Source organism: Palaemon carinicauda, chromosome 12 (genome assembly GCF_036898095.1).
Source record: "Palaemon carinicauda isolate YSFRI2023 chromosome 12, ASM3689809v2, whole genome shotgun sequence".
Taxonomy (NCBI): domain Eukaryota; kingdom Metazoa; phylum Arthropoda; class Malacostraca; order Decapoda; family Palaemonidae; genus Palaemon; species Palaemon carinicauda.
Window position 1 is genome coordinate 67,089,077 of NC_090736.1, and position 17,248 is coordinate 67,106,324.

At 34.3% G+C, this 17,248-nt stretch overlaps 1 protein-coding gene across 2 annotated transcripts in view; it reads right to left on the reverse strand.

The window, feature by feature from the left end:
- Positions 1 to 17,248, reverse strand: part of LOC137651258 (uncharacterized) — a 42,423-nt gene that overhangs the window by 9,772 nt on the left and 15,403 nt on the right. The window contains exons 2-5 of one of the 2 annotated variants that reach the window (XM_068384505.1): positions 16,519 to 16,730; positions 15,367 to 15,490; positions 13,455 to 13,662; positions 13,000 to 13,199 (exon numbers count right to left, since the gene is read on the reverse strand). In XM_068384505.1, the coding sequence (XP_068240606.1) occupies positions 13,000 to 13,199; positions 13,455 to 13,662; positions 15,367 to 15,490; positions 16,519 to 16,703 (717 nt within the window). In that variant the 5' untranslated portion in view covers positions 16,704 to 16,730. The remainder of the gene's footprint in view (positions 1 to 12,999; positions 13,200 to 13,454; positions 13,663 to 15,366; positions 15,491 to 16,518; positions 16,731 to 17,248) is intronic. The other variant, XM_068384504.1, reaches the window with a different exon arrangement.

Here is a 17,248-nt window from a genome sequence, read left to right on the forward strand (position 1 = left end):
AAACTAAAGATCTTGAAGTCTAGAACAGACAGAAGAGAACGGCAACGAAGAGCCTTTAAACGAACACGTAAAATAGCCTTTAATGTTAGAGGTAAATCACCTTAAAATAAAGGTAAAAAAAAAAACCCCTAATGCAAGAAATAAGGTACCTCAAAATAGAGATAAAAAACCCTTAATGCTAGAAATAAGGCAGATAAAAAGAGAAGTAAAACAGCTGCTAATGCTATAAATAAGGCACCTAAAATACAGATCAAAGAGCTTCTAATGTTAGAAGTAAAGCACCTCAAAATCGAGGTCAAAAAGCCTCTAATGCTTTTGTAAAAGGCTCCTAAAAATAGAGGTCAAAAGCCCCTAATGCTATAAATAAGGCACGTAAAAAACAGATGTCAAAGAGTCTTTAATGCTACAAGTAATGAACCTCAAAATCAAGGCCCAAAAGTACCTAATGCTATAAAGAAGGCACCTAAAAATAAGAGGTCAAAGAGCTTCTAATATTAGAAGTAATGCATCTCAAAATTAAGGTCAAGAAGCCCCAAATGATATAAATAAGGCACCTAAAAATAGAGGTCAAAGAGCCTCTAATGCTAAAAGTAAAGCACCTCAAAATCGAGGTCAAAAAGCCACTAATGCTTTATATAAGGCTCCTAAAAATAGAGGTCAAAAGCCCCTAATGCTATAAATAAGGCACCTAAAAATAGAGGTCAAAAGCCCCTAATGCTATAAATAAGGCACCTAAAAATAGAGGTCAAAGAGCCTCTAATGCTAGAAGGAAAGCACCTCAAAATCAAGGTCAAGAAGCCCCTAATGCTATAAATAAGGCCCCTAAAAATAGAGGTCAAAGCGCCTCTAATGCTAGAAGTAATGCACCTCAAAATTGAGGTAAAAAAGGGCCTAATGCTATATATAAAGCTCCTAAAAATAAAGGTAAAGAAACCCCTAATGCTATAAATAAGGCAGATAAAATTATAGAGGTTAAAGAGCCTCTAATACTAGAAGTAGTACACTTCAAAATCGAGGTCAAAAAGCCCCTAATGCTATAAATAAGGCACCTAAAATTAAAGGTCAAAGAGCCTCTATTACTAGAAGTAATGCCCCTCAAAATCGAGGTCAAGAAGACCCTAATGCTATAAATAAGGCACCTAAAAATAGAGGTCAAAGAGCCTCTAATACTAGAAATAATGCACCTCAAAATCTAGGTCAAAAAGCCCCTAATGCTATAAATAAGGCATCTAATATTAAAGGTCAAAGAGCCTCTAATACTAGAAGTAATGCCCCTCAAAATAGAGGTCAAAATCCCCTAATGCTATAAATAAAGCACCTAAAAATATAGAGGTCAAAGAGCCTCTAATGCTATAAATAAGGCACCTAAAAAGGGAGGTCAAAAGCCTCTAATGCTATAAATAAGGCACCTAAAATTAAAGGTCAAAGAGCCTCTAATGCTAGAAGTAAAGCACCTCAAAATCTAGGTCAAAAAGCCCCTAATGCTATAAATAAGGCACCTAAAAAGGGAGGTCAAAAGCCCCTAATGCTATAACTAAGGCACCTAAAAAGGGAGGTCAAAAGCCCCTAATGCTATAAATAAGGCACCTAAAAAGGGAGGTCAAAAGCCTCTATTGCTATAAATAAGGCACCTAAAATTAAAGGTCAAAGAGCCTCTAATACTAGAAGTATTGCCCCTCAAAATCTAGTTCAAAAAGCCACTAATGCTATAAATAAGGCACCTAAAAAGGGAGGTCAAAAGCCTTTAATGCTATAAATAAGGCACCTAAAATTAAAGGTCAAAAAGCCTCTAATACTAGAAGTATTGCCCCTCAAAATCTAGTTCAAAAAGCCACTAATGCTATAAATAAGGCACCTAAAAAGGGAGGTCAAAAGCCTTTAATGCTATAAATAAGGCACCTAAAATTAAAGGACAAAGAGCCTCTAATACTAGAAGTATTGCCCCTCAAAATCTAGGTAAAAAGCCCTAATGCTATAAATAAGGCACCTGAAATTCAAGGTCAAAGAGCCTATATTACTAGAAGTAATGCCCCTCAAAATCGAGGTCAAGAAGACCCCAATGCTACCAATAAGGCACCTAAAAATAGAGGTCAAAGAGCCTCTAATGCTAGAAATAAAGCACTCAAAATCTAGGTCAAAAAGCCCCTAATGCTATGAATAAGGCACCTAAAATTAAAGGTCAAAGAGCCTCTAATACTAGAAGTAATGCCCCTCAAAATAGAGGTCAAAGAGCCTCTAATGCTAGAAGTAGTACACTTCAAAATCGAGGTCAAAACGCCCCTAATGCTAGAAATAAGGCTCCTAAAAATAGAGGTCAAAAGCCCCCAGTGCTATAAATAAGGCACCTAAAAATAAAGGTCAAAGCGCCTCTAATGCTAGAAGTAATGCACCTCAAAATTGAGGTCAAGAAGCGCCTTATGCTATAAATAAGGCACCTAAAAATAGAGGTCAAAAGCCCCTAATACTATAAATAAGGCACCTAACAATAGAGGTCAAAAGCCCCTAATGCTAGAGATAAGGCACCTCAAAATAGAGGTAAAAAAGCCCCTAATGCTAGAGATAAGGCACTTAAAAATATAGAGGTCATAAAGCTAAAGTTAAAGCAACTAAAATAGAGGTAAAAAAGGCCCCTAATGCTAGAGATAAGGCCCCTAAAATATAGAGGTCATAAAGCTAAAGTTAAAGCACCTAAAATAGAGGTAAAAAAAGCCCCAAATGCTAGAGATAAGGCACCTGAAAATATAGAGGTCATAAAGCTAAAGTTAAAGCACCTAAAACAAAGGTAAAAAAGCCCCTAATGCTAGAGATAAGGCATCTCAAAATAGAGTTCAAAGCACCTCAAATGCTAGAAGTAAGGCACATCAAAATAAGAGGTCAAAAAAACCTTGATGCTAGAGGTAAGGAACCTTAAAATGTGTGCCAAAGAGGTGGTACAATTAAATACAGCATTACTTTAGGTATTTTTTATGAATGAAATGACCCCGCTTCACCCAGGTGAGTGGTGAATTAAACAGCCAGCATACCTGCTCCTCACCATGCAGGCTCCTGCTGCTTAACACCCGTCAGTGAATCCCAAACCTTTCATATACTGTATAGCCATCCATGTCTCGACTCCGATAGATCGGACACAAATAGGGTTGTAACCTGTCAAGTAAAATATATATATATATATATATATATATATATATATATATATATATATATATATATATATATATATATATATACACATATATATAAATATATATATATATATATATATATATATACATATATATATATATATATATATATATATATATATATATATATATATATATATATATATATATATATATATATGACTAGCAATCTTAATTTTAATTAATAGAAATATCAACCAAAATGGCATTTAATATCGAATTCTATCTTTGGGAGTGAATATCTACTAGAAATTCATTTATGATAACAGCTTCTGACTGAGCAGAAATTCGAACCTACGCCTCTTAGCCGAAACCGTGCTTGCAGAGACTGTAACCAACCATGGTATCAAGACAAATACAAGTTTATTACAAGTCTACCGTACATATTCCTGTCGAATTCAGGAATTTGTTCTTAGATTTGAAATAAACTCATCTCCACTATAATAGCTGATTAGTGTTTGCAACACGTTGTTATACATATAGTTTCTTGATAAATAACCACGTGTTGCAAACTCACTTATCAGCTATCATAGTGGAGAGGGGTTGCTTTAAAGTCTAAGAACAGATTCCTGAATTCGACAGGAATATGTAAGGTAGACTTGTAATAAACTTGTATATATATATATATATATATATATATATATATATATATATATATATATATATATATATATATATATATATATATATACAGTATATATATATATATATATATATATATATATATATATATATATATATATATATATGTGGATATATATAATATAATATATATATAGATATATATATATATATATATATATATATATATATATATATATATATATATATACATATATATATATATGCATATATATATATATATATAAACATAAATATATATATATATATATATATATATATATATATATATATATATATATATATATATATATATATATATATATATATATATATATATATATATATATATGAAAGCTAGGGGGTCTTATCTCTTATTCTTTTAAGAAATGCAATAATTTTCGAGAAAAGTTATCGAAAAATATAATCTCACCGATATATTTGCATTCCTTATTACATTTTTATGTGGAACATCCTCCTTTGTTTGCATTATTCTAGCAGCTGCTCTCTCTCTCTCTCTCTCTCCTCTCTCTCTCTCCTCTCTCTCTCTCTCTCTCTCTCTCTCTCTCTCTCTCTCTCTCTCTCTCTCTCGCTGGACTCAGCAAAAATAAATTACATGAGTTGGCGAAACAGGAGCTCGACCGTCTGATAACAGAGGTCACTAGTAACGTCAACCAATGTGACGGAAAAATATTCGCAGACATATTGAAACAATATGATCCAATAAACTGGAGCAAATCTGCGGAAAACATCAGCAAAATAATAGAAGAAATTCCAAAGAAAATCCAAGTGTTAAAGAGACTTATAAAGAAAGTCTACATCAATCAACACATTCCATCAAAGAACAATAAGAAGTCCAATATGGTGAATATGCTGATTGATGCAATGGGAAAAAGAATGCCAAAATGGTGTAATACATGTAAGATATGGTATTCCATTAATAAACCTCAACAATTGATCAGAAAATGTGATGCCTGTCATGTCCCAACACACCCCACATGTGCTGAAATACAGCAAAAAATAAAAAATAAGACACAAAGGTATTCTGCTCAACATGCTTAGTCTGTAAAGAAAATATAATTAAGTCGAGACTAAATCTGCAAATAGTTGAAGATAAAGAAGAGGAAGAAGAAGAAACAGAAGAAGAAGAAGAAGAAAAAGAAGAAGAAGAGAACAATGAACAGGATATGTGTAAGGATGCAGAAGAAATCATTGATATAACCTATGATGCCATCCAACAACATACTTATGAAGAAATAAATTACCAGATGGAAACAAATAATAGACCCAAGAGACTCTACCCGGACCTACATAATTTTAGGGAAGAGCAAGAACAAGAAAAAATAGAAAAGAAGGATATAGTCTGCAATATGCTGAAAAAGAGGGAATTGCAGATTTGGCGAAAGATGCTACTACAAGCATCCAAAGATATGCCATAATTATGAAATATATGGTAAATGTGCGTATTTAGACGGATATGGAGACGAATGCAGAGATCTCCATCCAAAAATATGCAAAAACCTAAAAGAAGGAAAAGGATGCATTTACAACAAAAAATGTCGATATATGCATCCTGCAACCATGAATGAAAGTAAGAAAACTCAGCAAACTGAAAAGAAAAATGAAAGCAAAAAAGAAACAAAAAAAGAAACAAAAAAGCAGGCCGTGTATATACCGCGCTTTGAACCAAGAGCCCCAAGATATGAGGCCTTTCAACCCAAACCTGCACATTTAGAGCCCAACTACAAAGAATGCATCTATAATGCCAAGGGTTGGTGCAGATATGGGGACAGTTGCAGGTATACACACACAAATAAATATGAAGGCGAAAGAGCAAATATAATAGAAAAGTTGGATTTTTTAATGGCAGAATTCCGGGAAATGAAGAAAAGAACATCATATCAGAACAGGAAGGAAGCATGGGAGAATCTATAGTATTACCAATATTAAATAATGGGGATGAAACACAAACCATAATAGTAATGAATGCACAGGGTTTAGTCACGAGTAACTCTAAAAGGAAAATAGAGTTCTTAGAAGAACTAACCCAAATTGAAAAAATAGATATATTAAATATAAGTGAAACATGGTATTCCCAAGAGACTGGCAGTGATGACCAGATAAAGGGTTTCCAAACTTATAGATCAGACAGAAAAAATAGGAATCAAGGGGGAACCGCAATATATGGAAGAGACATAAATCAAGGAAAAGTATGTGAAAAATACAGTAACACAGAATGTGAATTGATTGCGGTAGAATTGGAATTTGAAAAACTAATGAATATTGTAGTTTACAGACCCCCAAACACTAAGGAGTTTGACATAATAATAGAAAAAAATAGATGATATATGTAGAAACCATAAAGACTGGAATATACTCCTATCCGGAGATTTTAACTTTTCTTTCGTGGATTGGAAAGAACGGATAAAAGAAAGTGGTTGTATGTATACATATAAAAAGATAGTAATAGTAGCGCAGAAGATAAGAGGCAATTTGAAAAGCTTCAAGATATGCTATTAGAACATAATATGCAACAAATAAACCACATTCCAACAAGAAAGGAAAATGTCCTAGATCTAGTATTTGTGAATGAGGTGAATTATGTTAAAGAAATAATAGTGTATAACACGGGAATTTCAGACCACAATGTCATAGAATTGATAGTTCATTCCAAAGCAAGTGATCACAGAATTAATAAAAGCACAAAACTTTGGGAAGGATATGGAAAATATAACTTTTACAGTAAGAATATAAAATGGTCAGAAATAAATGAAGAACTGAATAAAGAATGGAAAAATGTGTTTATAAGTGATAATATACAGGTAAATACGGATATACTGTACAAAATACTGGAGAAAATTGTTGAAAAATATGTACCGAAAAAAAAAACAATAAACAAAAGACGTGCATACCAAGAGACAGAAGGATCTTATTTCAGAAAATTAAAAAGTGGAAGAAAAATCTTGCAAAAGAAAAAAATGTGTGGAAAATGAGGGAAATAAAATGTAAGATAGAAAATGCAGAACAAAAGATTATACAGTCGAAAGAAAATGAAAAAAGGGACTTAGAAGAAAGGACACTTCAAAATATAAAAAGAAACCCCAAAGTACTTTACTCCTATGCAAAAAAGATGAATAAAAGGAGAATAGAAATAGGCCCTCTAAGAATTGAAGGACGGCTAACGAATGAAAAAAAGGAAATATGCAACATATTAGCAGAAAAATATAAGAGTGAGTTCACGCCAAGAATTGCGAATGAGAATAATGAAACAGAAATGAGAGAAGAAAATGTTGAATATCTAACGGATATAGATATTAATGAAGCAGATATTGTCACGGCTATAAACGAAATTAAAAATGGATCGGCAGCCGGACCAGATGGAATTCCAGCGATTTTGTTAAAAAAAAACTGCAAACACTATCGCGAAGCCACTTGCAATACTGCTAAGACAGAGTGTAGATATGAGCGAGATATATGTTAAACATAAATTAGCTTATATAACCCCTATCTTCAAAAGTGGATCAAGACTAGAGGCAAGCAATTATAGACCTGTTAGTCTAACATCACATATTATGAAAGTGTATGAGAGGGTAATAAAAAAGAAAATAATGAACCATTTGGTCAAAAATAATTTGTTTGATATGGGTCAACACGGTTTCGTACCTGGAAAAAGTACACAGACCCAACTGATAGCTCACTATGAAAACATATACAATAATATGATAAATGAAAAAGACACAGATGTGATCTATCTAGATTTTGCAAAAGCCTTTGACAAGGTAGACCATAACATATTGGAGAAAAAAATGAGAAAGCATAATATTGTGGGAAAGATAGGAAAATGGGTAAAAGAATTCCTGCAAAACAGAAAACAGATAGTGGTTGCAAATGACGAGAAATCAGATGAAGCCCAGGTAATATCTGGTGTGCCCCAAGGTACGGTATTAGCTGCACTGCTATTTGTTATTATGATCTCAGACATAGACTGTGATGTTGAAAACTCCGTAGTGAGAAGTTTCGCCGATGACACAAGAATAAGTAGAGAAATTACTTGTGATGAAGATAGGAACTCACTACAAAGAGATCTAAACAAAATATATGAATGGGCGGAGATAAATAGGATGGTATTTAACTCCGATAAATTCGAATCAATAAATTATGGAAACAGAGAAGGAATGGTGTATGCATACAAGGGACCTAATAATGAGACAATCACAAACAAGGAAGCAATTAAAGACCTTGGTGTAATTTTAAATAGGAATATGTTATGCAACGACCAAATAGCAACACTGTTGGCTAAATGTAAAGCAAAAATGGGAATGTTATTCAGACACTTTAAAACAAGAAAAGCTGAACACATGATTATGCTTTACAAAACTTATGTGCGTAGTACACTCGAGTACTGCAATGTGATATGGTACCCACACTACCAAAAGGATATTGCGCAAATAGAGAGTGTACAAAGGTCCTATACTGCTAGAATAGAAGAAGTTAAGGACCTTGATTACTGGGAAAGACTGCAATTTTTAAAACTATACAGTCTAGAAAGGAGAAGAGAACGCTACATGATAATACAACCATGGAAGCAAATAGAAGGAATTGCTGAAAACATCATGGAGCTTAAAGTATCAGAAAGAGCAAGCCGAGGTAGATTAATAGTGCAAAAAAAGCATTCCAGGTAAACTAAGAAAGGCGCACAGGACATTAATCCACTACGCACCAGCATCGATAATGCGACTATTTAATGTGCTGCCAGCTCATCTAAGAAACATATCAGGAGTGAGCGTAGATGCGTTTAAAAATCAGCTCGATAAATACCTAAGATGCATCCCAGACCATCCAAGACTGGAAGATGCAAAATACACCGGAAGATGTATTAGCAACTCTCTGGTGGATATACGAGGTGCCTCACACTGAGGGACCTGGGGGAACCCAAACAAAAAATAAGGCAATAAGGCAATAAGGCTCTCTCTCTCTAGAATAAGTTAGCTAAGATCATAAGAACTCTCCAAATGCTTAAACTAAATCGCTCTACCAAAGAGCAAATGGAGCATCTGCGAATGGACTAAGAAGTCTTTGAGACATCCAAAATCCTTGTTACACACTCTCTCTCTCTCTCTCTCTCTCTCTCTCTCTCTCTCTCTCTCTCTCTCTCTCTATATATATATATATATATATATATATATATATATATATATATATATATATATATACTGTATATATATGTGTGTATATATATATATATATATATATATATATATATATATATATATTCATATATTTTACCTGTATCCAATGTTTTATATTATTTGGATGTTCCCAAGGATCACACAAGACCGCTAACTAAATTTACTTTGAAAGTTGGTGTTGGATTTGTATTTCTTTCGGGTGAAGATCCCATGTTCCAAAGATGTTCATTGACCAACTAAAAACAATGTTAGAACGATATATGCCCGTTTTCATTGCGAGTTTCAATCATTGATAATAAATGTTATCAATAGGGGTATTACCATCATCATCATCACTTCATAAATGTTAAAAAGCAAACCTCGTCGAGCCATACATTAAGATCACCCAATTGCCACCTCTCCACCATCATCTTTAACCCCCAACTGGTTATATCCTTCTACCCCCATCTCCACATATTTGAGGTTTAAGGTTTCACAATTATGATGAGATCTTTCTGGTGGAAGTTTTTTAGTCAGTGATAAACAAAATGCTAAGATGAAAATATTTCATACAGTTTGCTTTCCAGGTGTTTAAAATTATATCAGAACTATAGATAACGAAGTAAATATGCGAAAGACTGATTGAACAAATATCGAGAGTAATGGCTTTCTTGAAGAGCTTACTGGGGGGACACTTTTAAGGTGTTGGACATCAGGACATGAAACGACAAATAAAATCATAATAATAGTAATACTCAATGCTAAGGAAATTTTTTCCTTTTGCGCTAGACTCAGACCTTTGAGCATTGAGCACTCGTCTCCAGGGAATTGGGTTCGCTTGGAAGTGAGCGACTTGCTCAGATAATTTGATTGATTGATTAGTTTTTTGTCATCCTGACATCTAAAGTTATTGACGCCGAACCAAATAATTTGAGTAAACAATGAGTTGATTGTTTAATATTTTCTACCCTACATCCTATATACCACAGCATCACTATAATGCACCAATGAACTTTCATTGCATGTGATTTCACATATTTTATTCTAACCGATCACTTCTGAAACAATATAGATTATGTTAACCGATGATGCATTTTAAATCTCCAACCTTAAACTAATATAATTGATATAGCAAATAATACTCTTTTCTCTAAGAGGGCCGGAGCCAAGTAGCCCGTGACAAAAGCTGACCCCAACCACACCGAGCTTCGAGGCTCATGATCGAGATCAAAGGAAAACACTGAAATCAACAACTAAACCTTTAAACCTCATTACCTTCGAAATTTTGAACAAATGCCACTTATTAATGATTGGTGACCCAATAGGTGCTATTTAAAACGATACATTATGAGCCCCTACATATAACACGTATGTCACAGTGTTTAATTATGTGGAGGAGAGAGAGAGAGAGAGAGAGAGAGAGAGAGAGAGAGAGAGAGAGAGAGAGAGAGAGAGAGAGAGAGAGAGAGAGAGGGGGGGGGGAGAAATTGCGTAAGGAAATGCAAAAGAGGGATATTTCCGTGTTATGAATATTAATATGAAGAGAGAGAGAGAGAGAGAGAGAGAGAGAGAGAGAGAGAGAGAGAGAGAGAGAGAGAGAGAGAGAGAGAGAGAGAGAGAGAGAGAGGAATTGCATAAGAAAATGCAAACGAGAGATATTTCCGTGTTATGAATATTGATATGAATAGTCAGTTCTAATGTTATTCAAGAAAATTTTACATAGAAATAGGATTGGAAAATTCAAATAAAAAGTTATGATAAAATCTTTTGATGAATTAGTTTCGAAATAATATTAGATTACATTTCTTAAAAGGATAAAAAGTTCTCTCTCTTCATCGCATTTCTTTGAGTGATATCGGTAATTTCCCTCCTCCTCACATTCGAACCATCCTAACGATGTCTCGGTTGTTTAGCGTCAGCCAGCTTTCAGGGCAAGAGGGGCATGATCTCTACAAGTCAGGTCTGGCCAGGCGACACTGGTTTTGTTGCTGGCTGTACATAGGCTGACTAACTTGTGAGCGGATTTTTTTTTTTCTTCAAATATATCTTTTCATCCATTTCCAATTTTTTTATTTCAAAGATTTTGAAGATATATATATTTTTTTAATATTTTCCATATCTCTTCCAGGAAACAAAAGTGAGTCTCATACATATATGCCTAAGTGTTTTTATGAGTTCCTTTTATTCTTTAAATAACCATTCCTTCTACTTAACCTTTATCTCTTGCACCCTTTCTTTCCTTTCGCTGCACAACTTGTTTGACCTGTTATTTCATAACTTCACTGCAGTGATTTTTCCTTGTTTCAACTGGGTGCTGAAGGTGTTTTCCTGCCCCTTAAGTGTTGGGTCATATGGGTAAAATTCATAAATTCAATGCATAAATCTAATCCAAACTTTGTATTATTCTTAACCTATTCCTTGCAAAATGTATATGCACTGAACAGTATAAGTCGTTTCTGAAGTGGTAAGAATATAGATTGAACAGATGCTGGGGGCTTTAAAAACTGCTCTAAAGAAAATTGCCTACGAATTCATTTTACAGCCAACTCACAATAGTAACCTACTGTATTTACCAGCGTCTTAGATTCCTCGTTGCTTTCTCACTTTGCTTGCGGCCATACTACTAGGTGTGTGTGGCGCAAACCACTGTAATCTGCATAACGTTCATTACCTCCTACACAGCACGGCTTGTATACTTTTTTTTTTTAATCCCCATAGCCTGCCTTATACACCAGGCCACTTGTTTGACGATTCTAATTTCCTTAATTCTGTGCTCCTGCTTTTGAATTTCCTTGTTTCTGTGCTCCTGCTTTTGAATTTCCTTGTTTCTGTGCTCCTGCTTTTGAATTCCTTTAATTATCTAGATAAACAAATGCTCTGTTATATCATCTGCCTCTCTGTACAACTCATGGGACCTATCATTTGAATTCGCTTTTCTATAAATTTTATTTTAAGTCTATGATATTCAGACTTGTTTTCATTACTAAAACAGCTTCCTTAGTGTTAAATTCAATTCCGTCACTAAACTTGGTCATTTCTGCTATGTTTTCTTCTATTCTTCTTTCAATTTACTTTGCCACTTTACTTTTTAATTATTCTTTGAATCCTTGCTTTCTATAGTTTCTTCTTCTATTTCAATATCATATTTTCTCATATTTATAAGAATTTTTCCCCCAGAATTTCCCATTTGGTTCCTTTATTTTCTTTTTGCCACTATCTTTAACTATGATCGGTTTCCATCTGATGTGATGTTGTTACGAAAAAGTATCACCTTTTTAGGCCCCATTCTATTCACAACTGGCCATATTCCTCTTTCCACCATTAACCTCCAATAATGTATACTGTCGTTTCAACTTGGTCAAATATTTATATAGGTATATACTGTATAATCGTGTACTGTATGCCCTCTAGCGCTTTCATTTCTTCTCATTACACCCCATGTCTCAATATTTACAAACATTTAGGTACCACTGCTGTTTCATGTCTTTATTCTCAACAGAAATATCAATTCCCCTGCTCTGTTAACACCTCCATACTTACTAACTTCTTGCACCATATATTCTACTTTTACTTTCCATTTTCTTATGCTTAGACTATGGTTATGGTACCCTCTTTCTGAGTACCATTCTCCTATAAGTATCATAGTCCTTAACTGTTTCTTCCTCTATTTTTAGTAAAAGTCTTAACGGTATATATCCTTCCATTTCTAACAAGCCCGTTTACCTTTCTAACTTCTTTTTCTTATATCTTATTACTAACAGTCCAATAACACTGACTTCTACGAAGTAGCGCTATAAGTATTTAAATTTCTTTAGTTCTTTCATACTGCGTCAGTTACTTATGATCATTTCTTCTTATATCTGTTCAACATGGAACCCAGCTCGGCCTGGCGATGCAATCAAGATCTCACTTGGATAATCTACACGAAATCAAAGCAAATTCTTCTACGAAGTCTTACCAGCCAAGGAAGAAACGAACAGCTTCCAAAGCATCGCTTTCTCTTTTCCCATCCAGTCACCTAAACTCACCTCCATGTCAGAAGCGAAGGGTGTATTGACATCAGTAACAATCTCCTGAAGGTTAGGTCTGCCTCTGGCCGACTTCCCATTCACTATAATCGGAATGTCACTTCGGAGGAGTTGAAGGGCAGCGTCGGCTAAGGGCTCCATGATGCTTTCAACCACCAGCAACTGAGCTCCGCTGTCGGACAGCTGATTTGCAATCTCCTCTGCAATATTACGAGTCATGTTATTACAATTAAAACTTAGCATCATTTCTTTATTATGTTTTATTTGTTAACTTTGCCCAACTTTATCATATATACTCTGCAAACAGGAAGTGTGATAGCGTTCTTAAGTAAGTGTCTAGATAACAAAATATATTACCATTGATAAAGCCATAATGTTCATTAGATAAGGAATTCAAGTTAGTATTTTTTTTCTAAGCGTTAAACTTTGATCGCCAGCGTGTCAGTTATCTTTACCAGGAGTATATGTTGCATTAATGGTGGTGACGATACCACCAGCAGCAATGGTACCAAAATAGACAATTGGGTACTCGGGGGTGTTTGGTGACAGAATAGCTACCGTGGGATTTGAGTTCTTGTTCCATTTTTGGAGCCACCCACCAAAACGCCATGTCAGGTCCCGGAGTTTTCCGTAAGTGTAGTTGCGGCCGGTTAATCCACATTCCTGAGAATACGTCCACAGAAATCAATGAATTATGAAAAGAAACCGTTATGTAATGATTAATATTTCAAAATTACTACGTACTATATAGACTACAGGACTACACTCACCATATTCAGCTTACTTGTTTTTCAGATCAATTAGTCTAGTATGCAATTGCTATAAAAACGATAAATTCGCAACTGTAATAGGGAAAATATGGTATCCCTTTTACTGCACTTCTCAAAATAATTTTTATTTTTATCATTTTAACTCTATATATTCCTATTAAATTGTAGCCTATTTTTTTGTCTACAATGTTTACTGTACTGTACAATGTTTTCAAAATGTTACTTTCTGCACAATAAAATTCATTCGTATAGCATCACCTCCTGATAACCTTGCAATCTTTCCGGTATGAATTCACATTCAACTGTTACAACAATATTTTCATTGACTGTAAAGAGTTCGGAGGTCTACAACAGGTATTTTGATCTTGTTAACACCCAAGGCCAATAGAACACCTAACCACACTTAATTGTGCTCTGAGGTTGTCCATTTTTGGGTTCGTCCCTGTGCTGGCATATAGCAGCCTCAATCTGAACCAACCCGCCCACATTTACAGCCTAACGCTTTTTAAGATCCGCCTCGTGGTTCTCATTATAAAGATCGATCATCGTAAATATAATAAAGAACTTCGACGATGTGATGGAATGCTGGAAACTTACTCTCTCCTTAAAATGAAGGACGGTTTTCATGGAATCGTTTTCCTTCACGAATTTCCAGGATGACTAGGATTGACGGGATAACCCCATATTTTTTACCTTTGTCCCGTATTGACCCTCCCCAGGACAACTTTTATCCCGTATTTTCAATATCTAAAAAGATAAAATATACGCGTACTAGTGAAATTTTAGTTATAATACCCTTCAAAGCTGCTAAAAATGCTTGATTGCAATATTGCAATGCTTTGAAACATGTAATCAGCAGGTTTTTGTAACAAAATTCGTAATGAACGCACTCGAAAGCAAAAGAAAAGCCAAAGAAGTAGGTCCTGGACAATCTGGACTCAGCTCAGAAGGACTTAGCGCTGCGTCAATGCTTGAGTAACTTTTCAAAATTTTCAAAATCTGGTCACCCTGAATATTTCCCGGAAAAAGATTCTTGGTCCTGCATCTTTTAATACTATAAAAGTATAGATAATGAACTTTACGATTTCTCAAATATGTTTTTAAAGGCGTATTCATATAATTTTAATCAACTGTTTTCATATTTCACCATAAATCATAGTCTTTTATGATATGATTCTGGAAAAAAACACTTTCTCTGACCCAAACACCAGAATGAATAAGATGATGAACAATTAACTAAATAGATAGACAGATAAATGGAGTCACTTTTTACAGTATTAACTATTTCTATAGATATTTTTTCAGTTGTTATAAATTCTCAGTAAAAATACTAATTGATAGAGCTTTTCTTTGGGTGCTTAGGATATACAAATTCACACTGGCAGTGTGAAAAATTGAGACCAAGGCAAAAAAGTAGAATCCTATGAAATATATTATTTTAAACCGATGCACAACTACGATAACATCCTGGTTTTTTTTTTCTATGGAAATCATTTTTGCAAAAAATTATCCAAAGCTCAAGGAAACTCACATACCAAATAACTTGCATCTAATTGAAGAAAGGCAATGCTAAACAGACTTCTGAGAAGGCACTTACAACAGCAGTATTCATATCCCACTTGTGGGTGTCTTGGAAGACCATCGAAGCCAGTGGCATCGCTGGAATGGGCGGTTGGGCGTACATAGACTCGAACACATGGTCCTGGGAATCAGGATCTGAACTAGAGACGGGAAATGAAGCAGATTGATTAGAACATCACTGATATTTATACGCAAAAGTCTGATCAGCACCTGGACTAGGGACACGAAATGGAACAGATTGATTATAATATCATTATTATTCATACCCAAAGGTCTGATAAACATAATCTTACACTTAAAAAAGAGCACGCAATTCTAATCGGAAATTCTCCGTACAAAATATACTGTTCTTAGCCACATTTCAGTAAAATACGGGCGACCGTAATTTTACTTTATTATTTTTTACTGGTTGGTGGCCGTAATATCAATCCTTTACGTCAATATATCCGTTCTGAAAACGGTAAAAATCCTGGAATAAATGTTGCCGGGCATTTACCGTTTTTAATGTAATTTCAAAGCGTATCTGATTCCGTAAACCAGGATTGAAATGATAGTAGAGTTTTTTTAAGTTTTACTTGAAAATGGGAGTAAGCTTTCGTTTGGCGCGCAAAAGATATTTACATCTTGAATAAATCAACTCTCATCTGAGAAATACTTTCTTTTCTTTAACAAACTTAACACGATTTGTTGAGGGAAATTTCTAATAAGCTTTAATTGTGTATATGTTGTTTAATGTTGAATAACCTGACAGGAATCTTGGATCATAAAATTATCTCTCTGGACCAAAGCTACAGGTCATTTGAAACTGTTTCCAGAGACCTCAGTTCTGCACTTTCCTCCCAAAAATATTCACTGATCGAATTCACACATCTACAGCAGAGTTGATGTATAACAGTGGTATTTAAGCTTTTAACTTTCTACAAAAGTGCAGTAGCTTGAAAAATCTATCAAAGTTTTCTGTGGCAAAAAAAAAAAAAAAAAAAAAAATACTAATCACAGGAGCTTTTGCTCTCATTTCAGGACTTATTTTAAGGACAGCTGAAAAAAAAAATCAAGGAAGTTCAAATTCTCCAGTAATTTACATATGCTTAAAAACTCTAGAAGAACAAGAATGAATTGGTTCCTTGATTCAAAAGAAATAAGATATGGCATTTCATTATTTCCATACCTTCCAATAATAGTCGCCGAGTCTTTGCCTCCTTTAGGCCTACCCTGTGATTTGAATAGATCTGCACTGCTGGTGTGGATAGTCTTCGTAGGATATTTCAAAGAGAGCCGTGGAAAAGTCGAAGGACGAATAAGCACTCGAGGACAAGAAGTCATCATCAACTTGGAACAACTGACGAGTTTCATTTTCGGTCCTGCTTCAAGATGGCTGTGCTATGAGAAAAAGACACAATGAAACATGGACACGACGAGGATAGGTATATCAGAATCTCTCTCTCTCTCTCTCTCTCTCTCTCTCTCTCTCTCTCTCTCTCTCTCTCTCTCTCTCTCTCTCTCCTTTTATTGTATATAAATACATATACATATGTGTAGAAATCACGAAAGCTGACACGTGATGAATATAAAATGTATTATAGCCACGGAAGGAAGAATGGAAAGACTTGATTGGAGTTCGTACTTACGTCCATTAGGGACATTGTTGAGTCTGTTGATGTCCCTAATGGACGAAAGTACTAACTCCTATCAAGTCTTTTCATTTTTCCTTCCGTGGCTATAATACACACACACACACACACACACACACACACACACACACACACACACACACATATATATATATATATATATATATATATATATATATATATATATATATATATATATATATATATATACATACATATATATATATATATATATATATATATATATATATATATATATATATATAT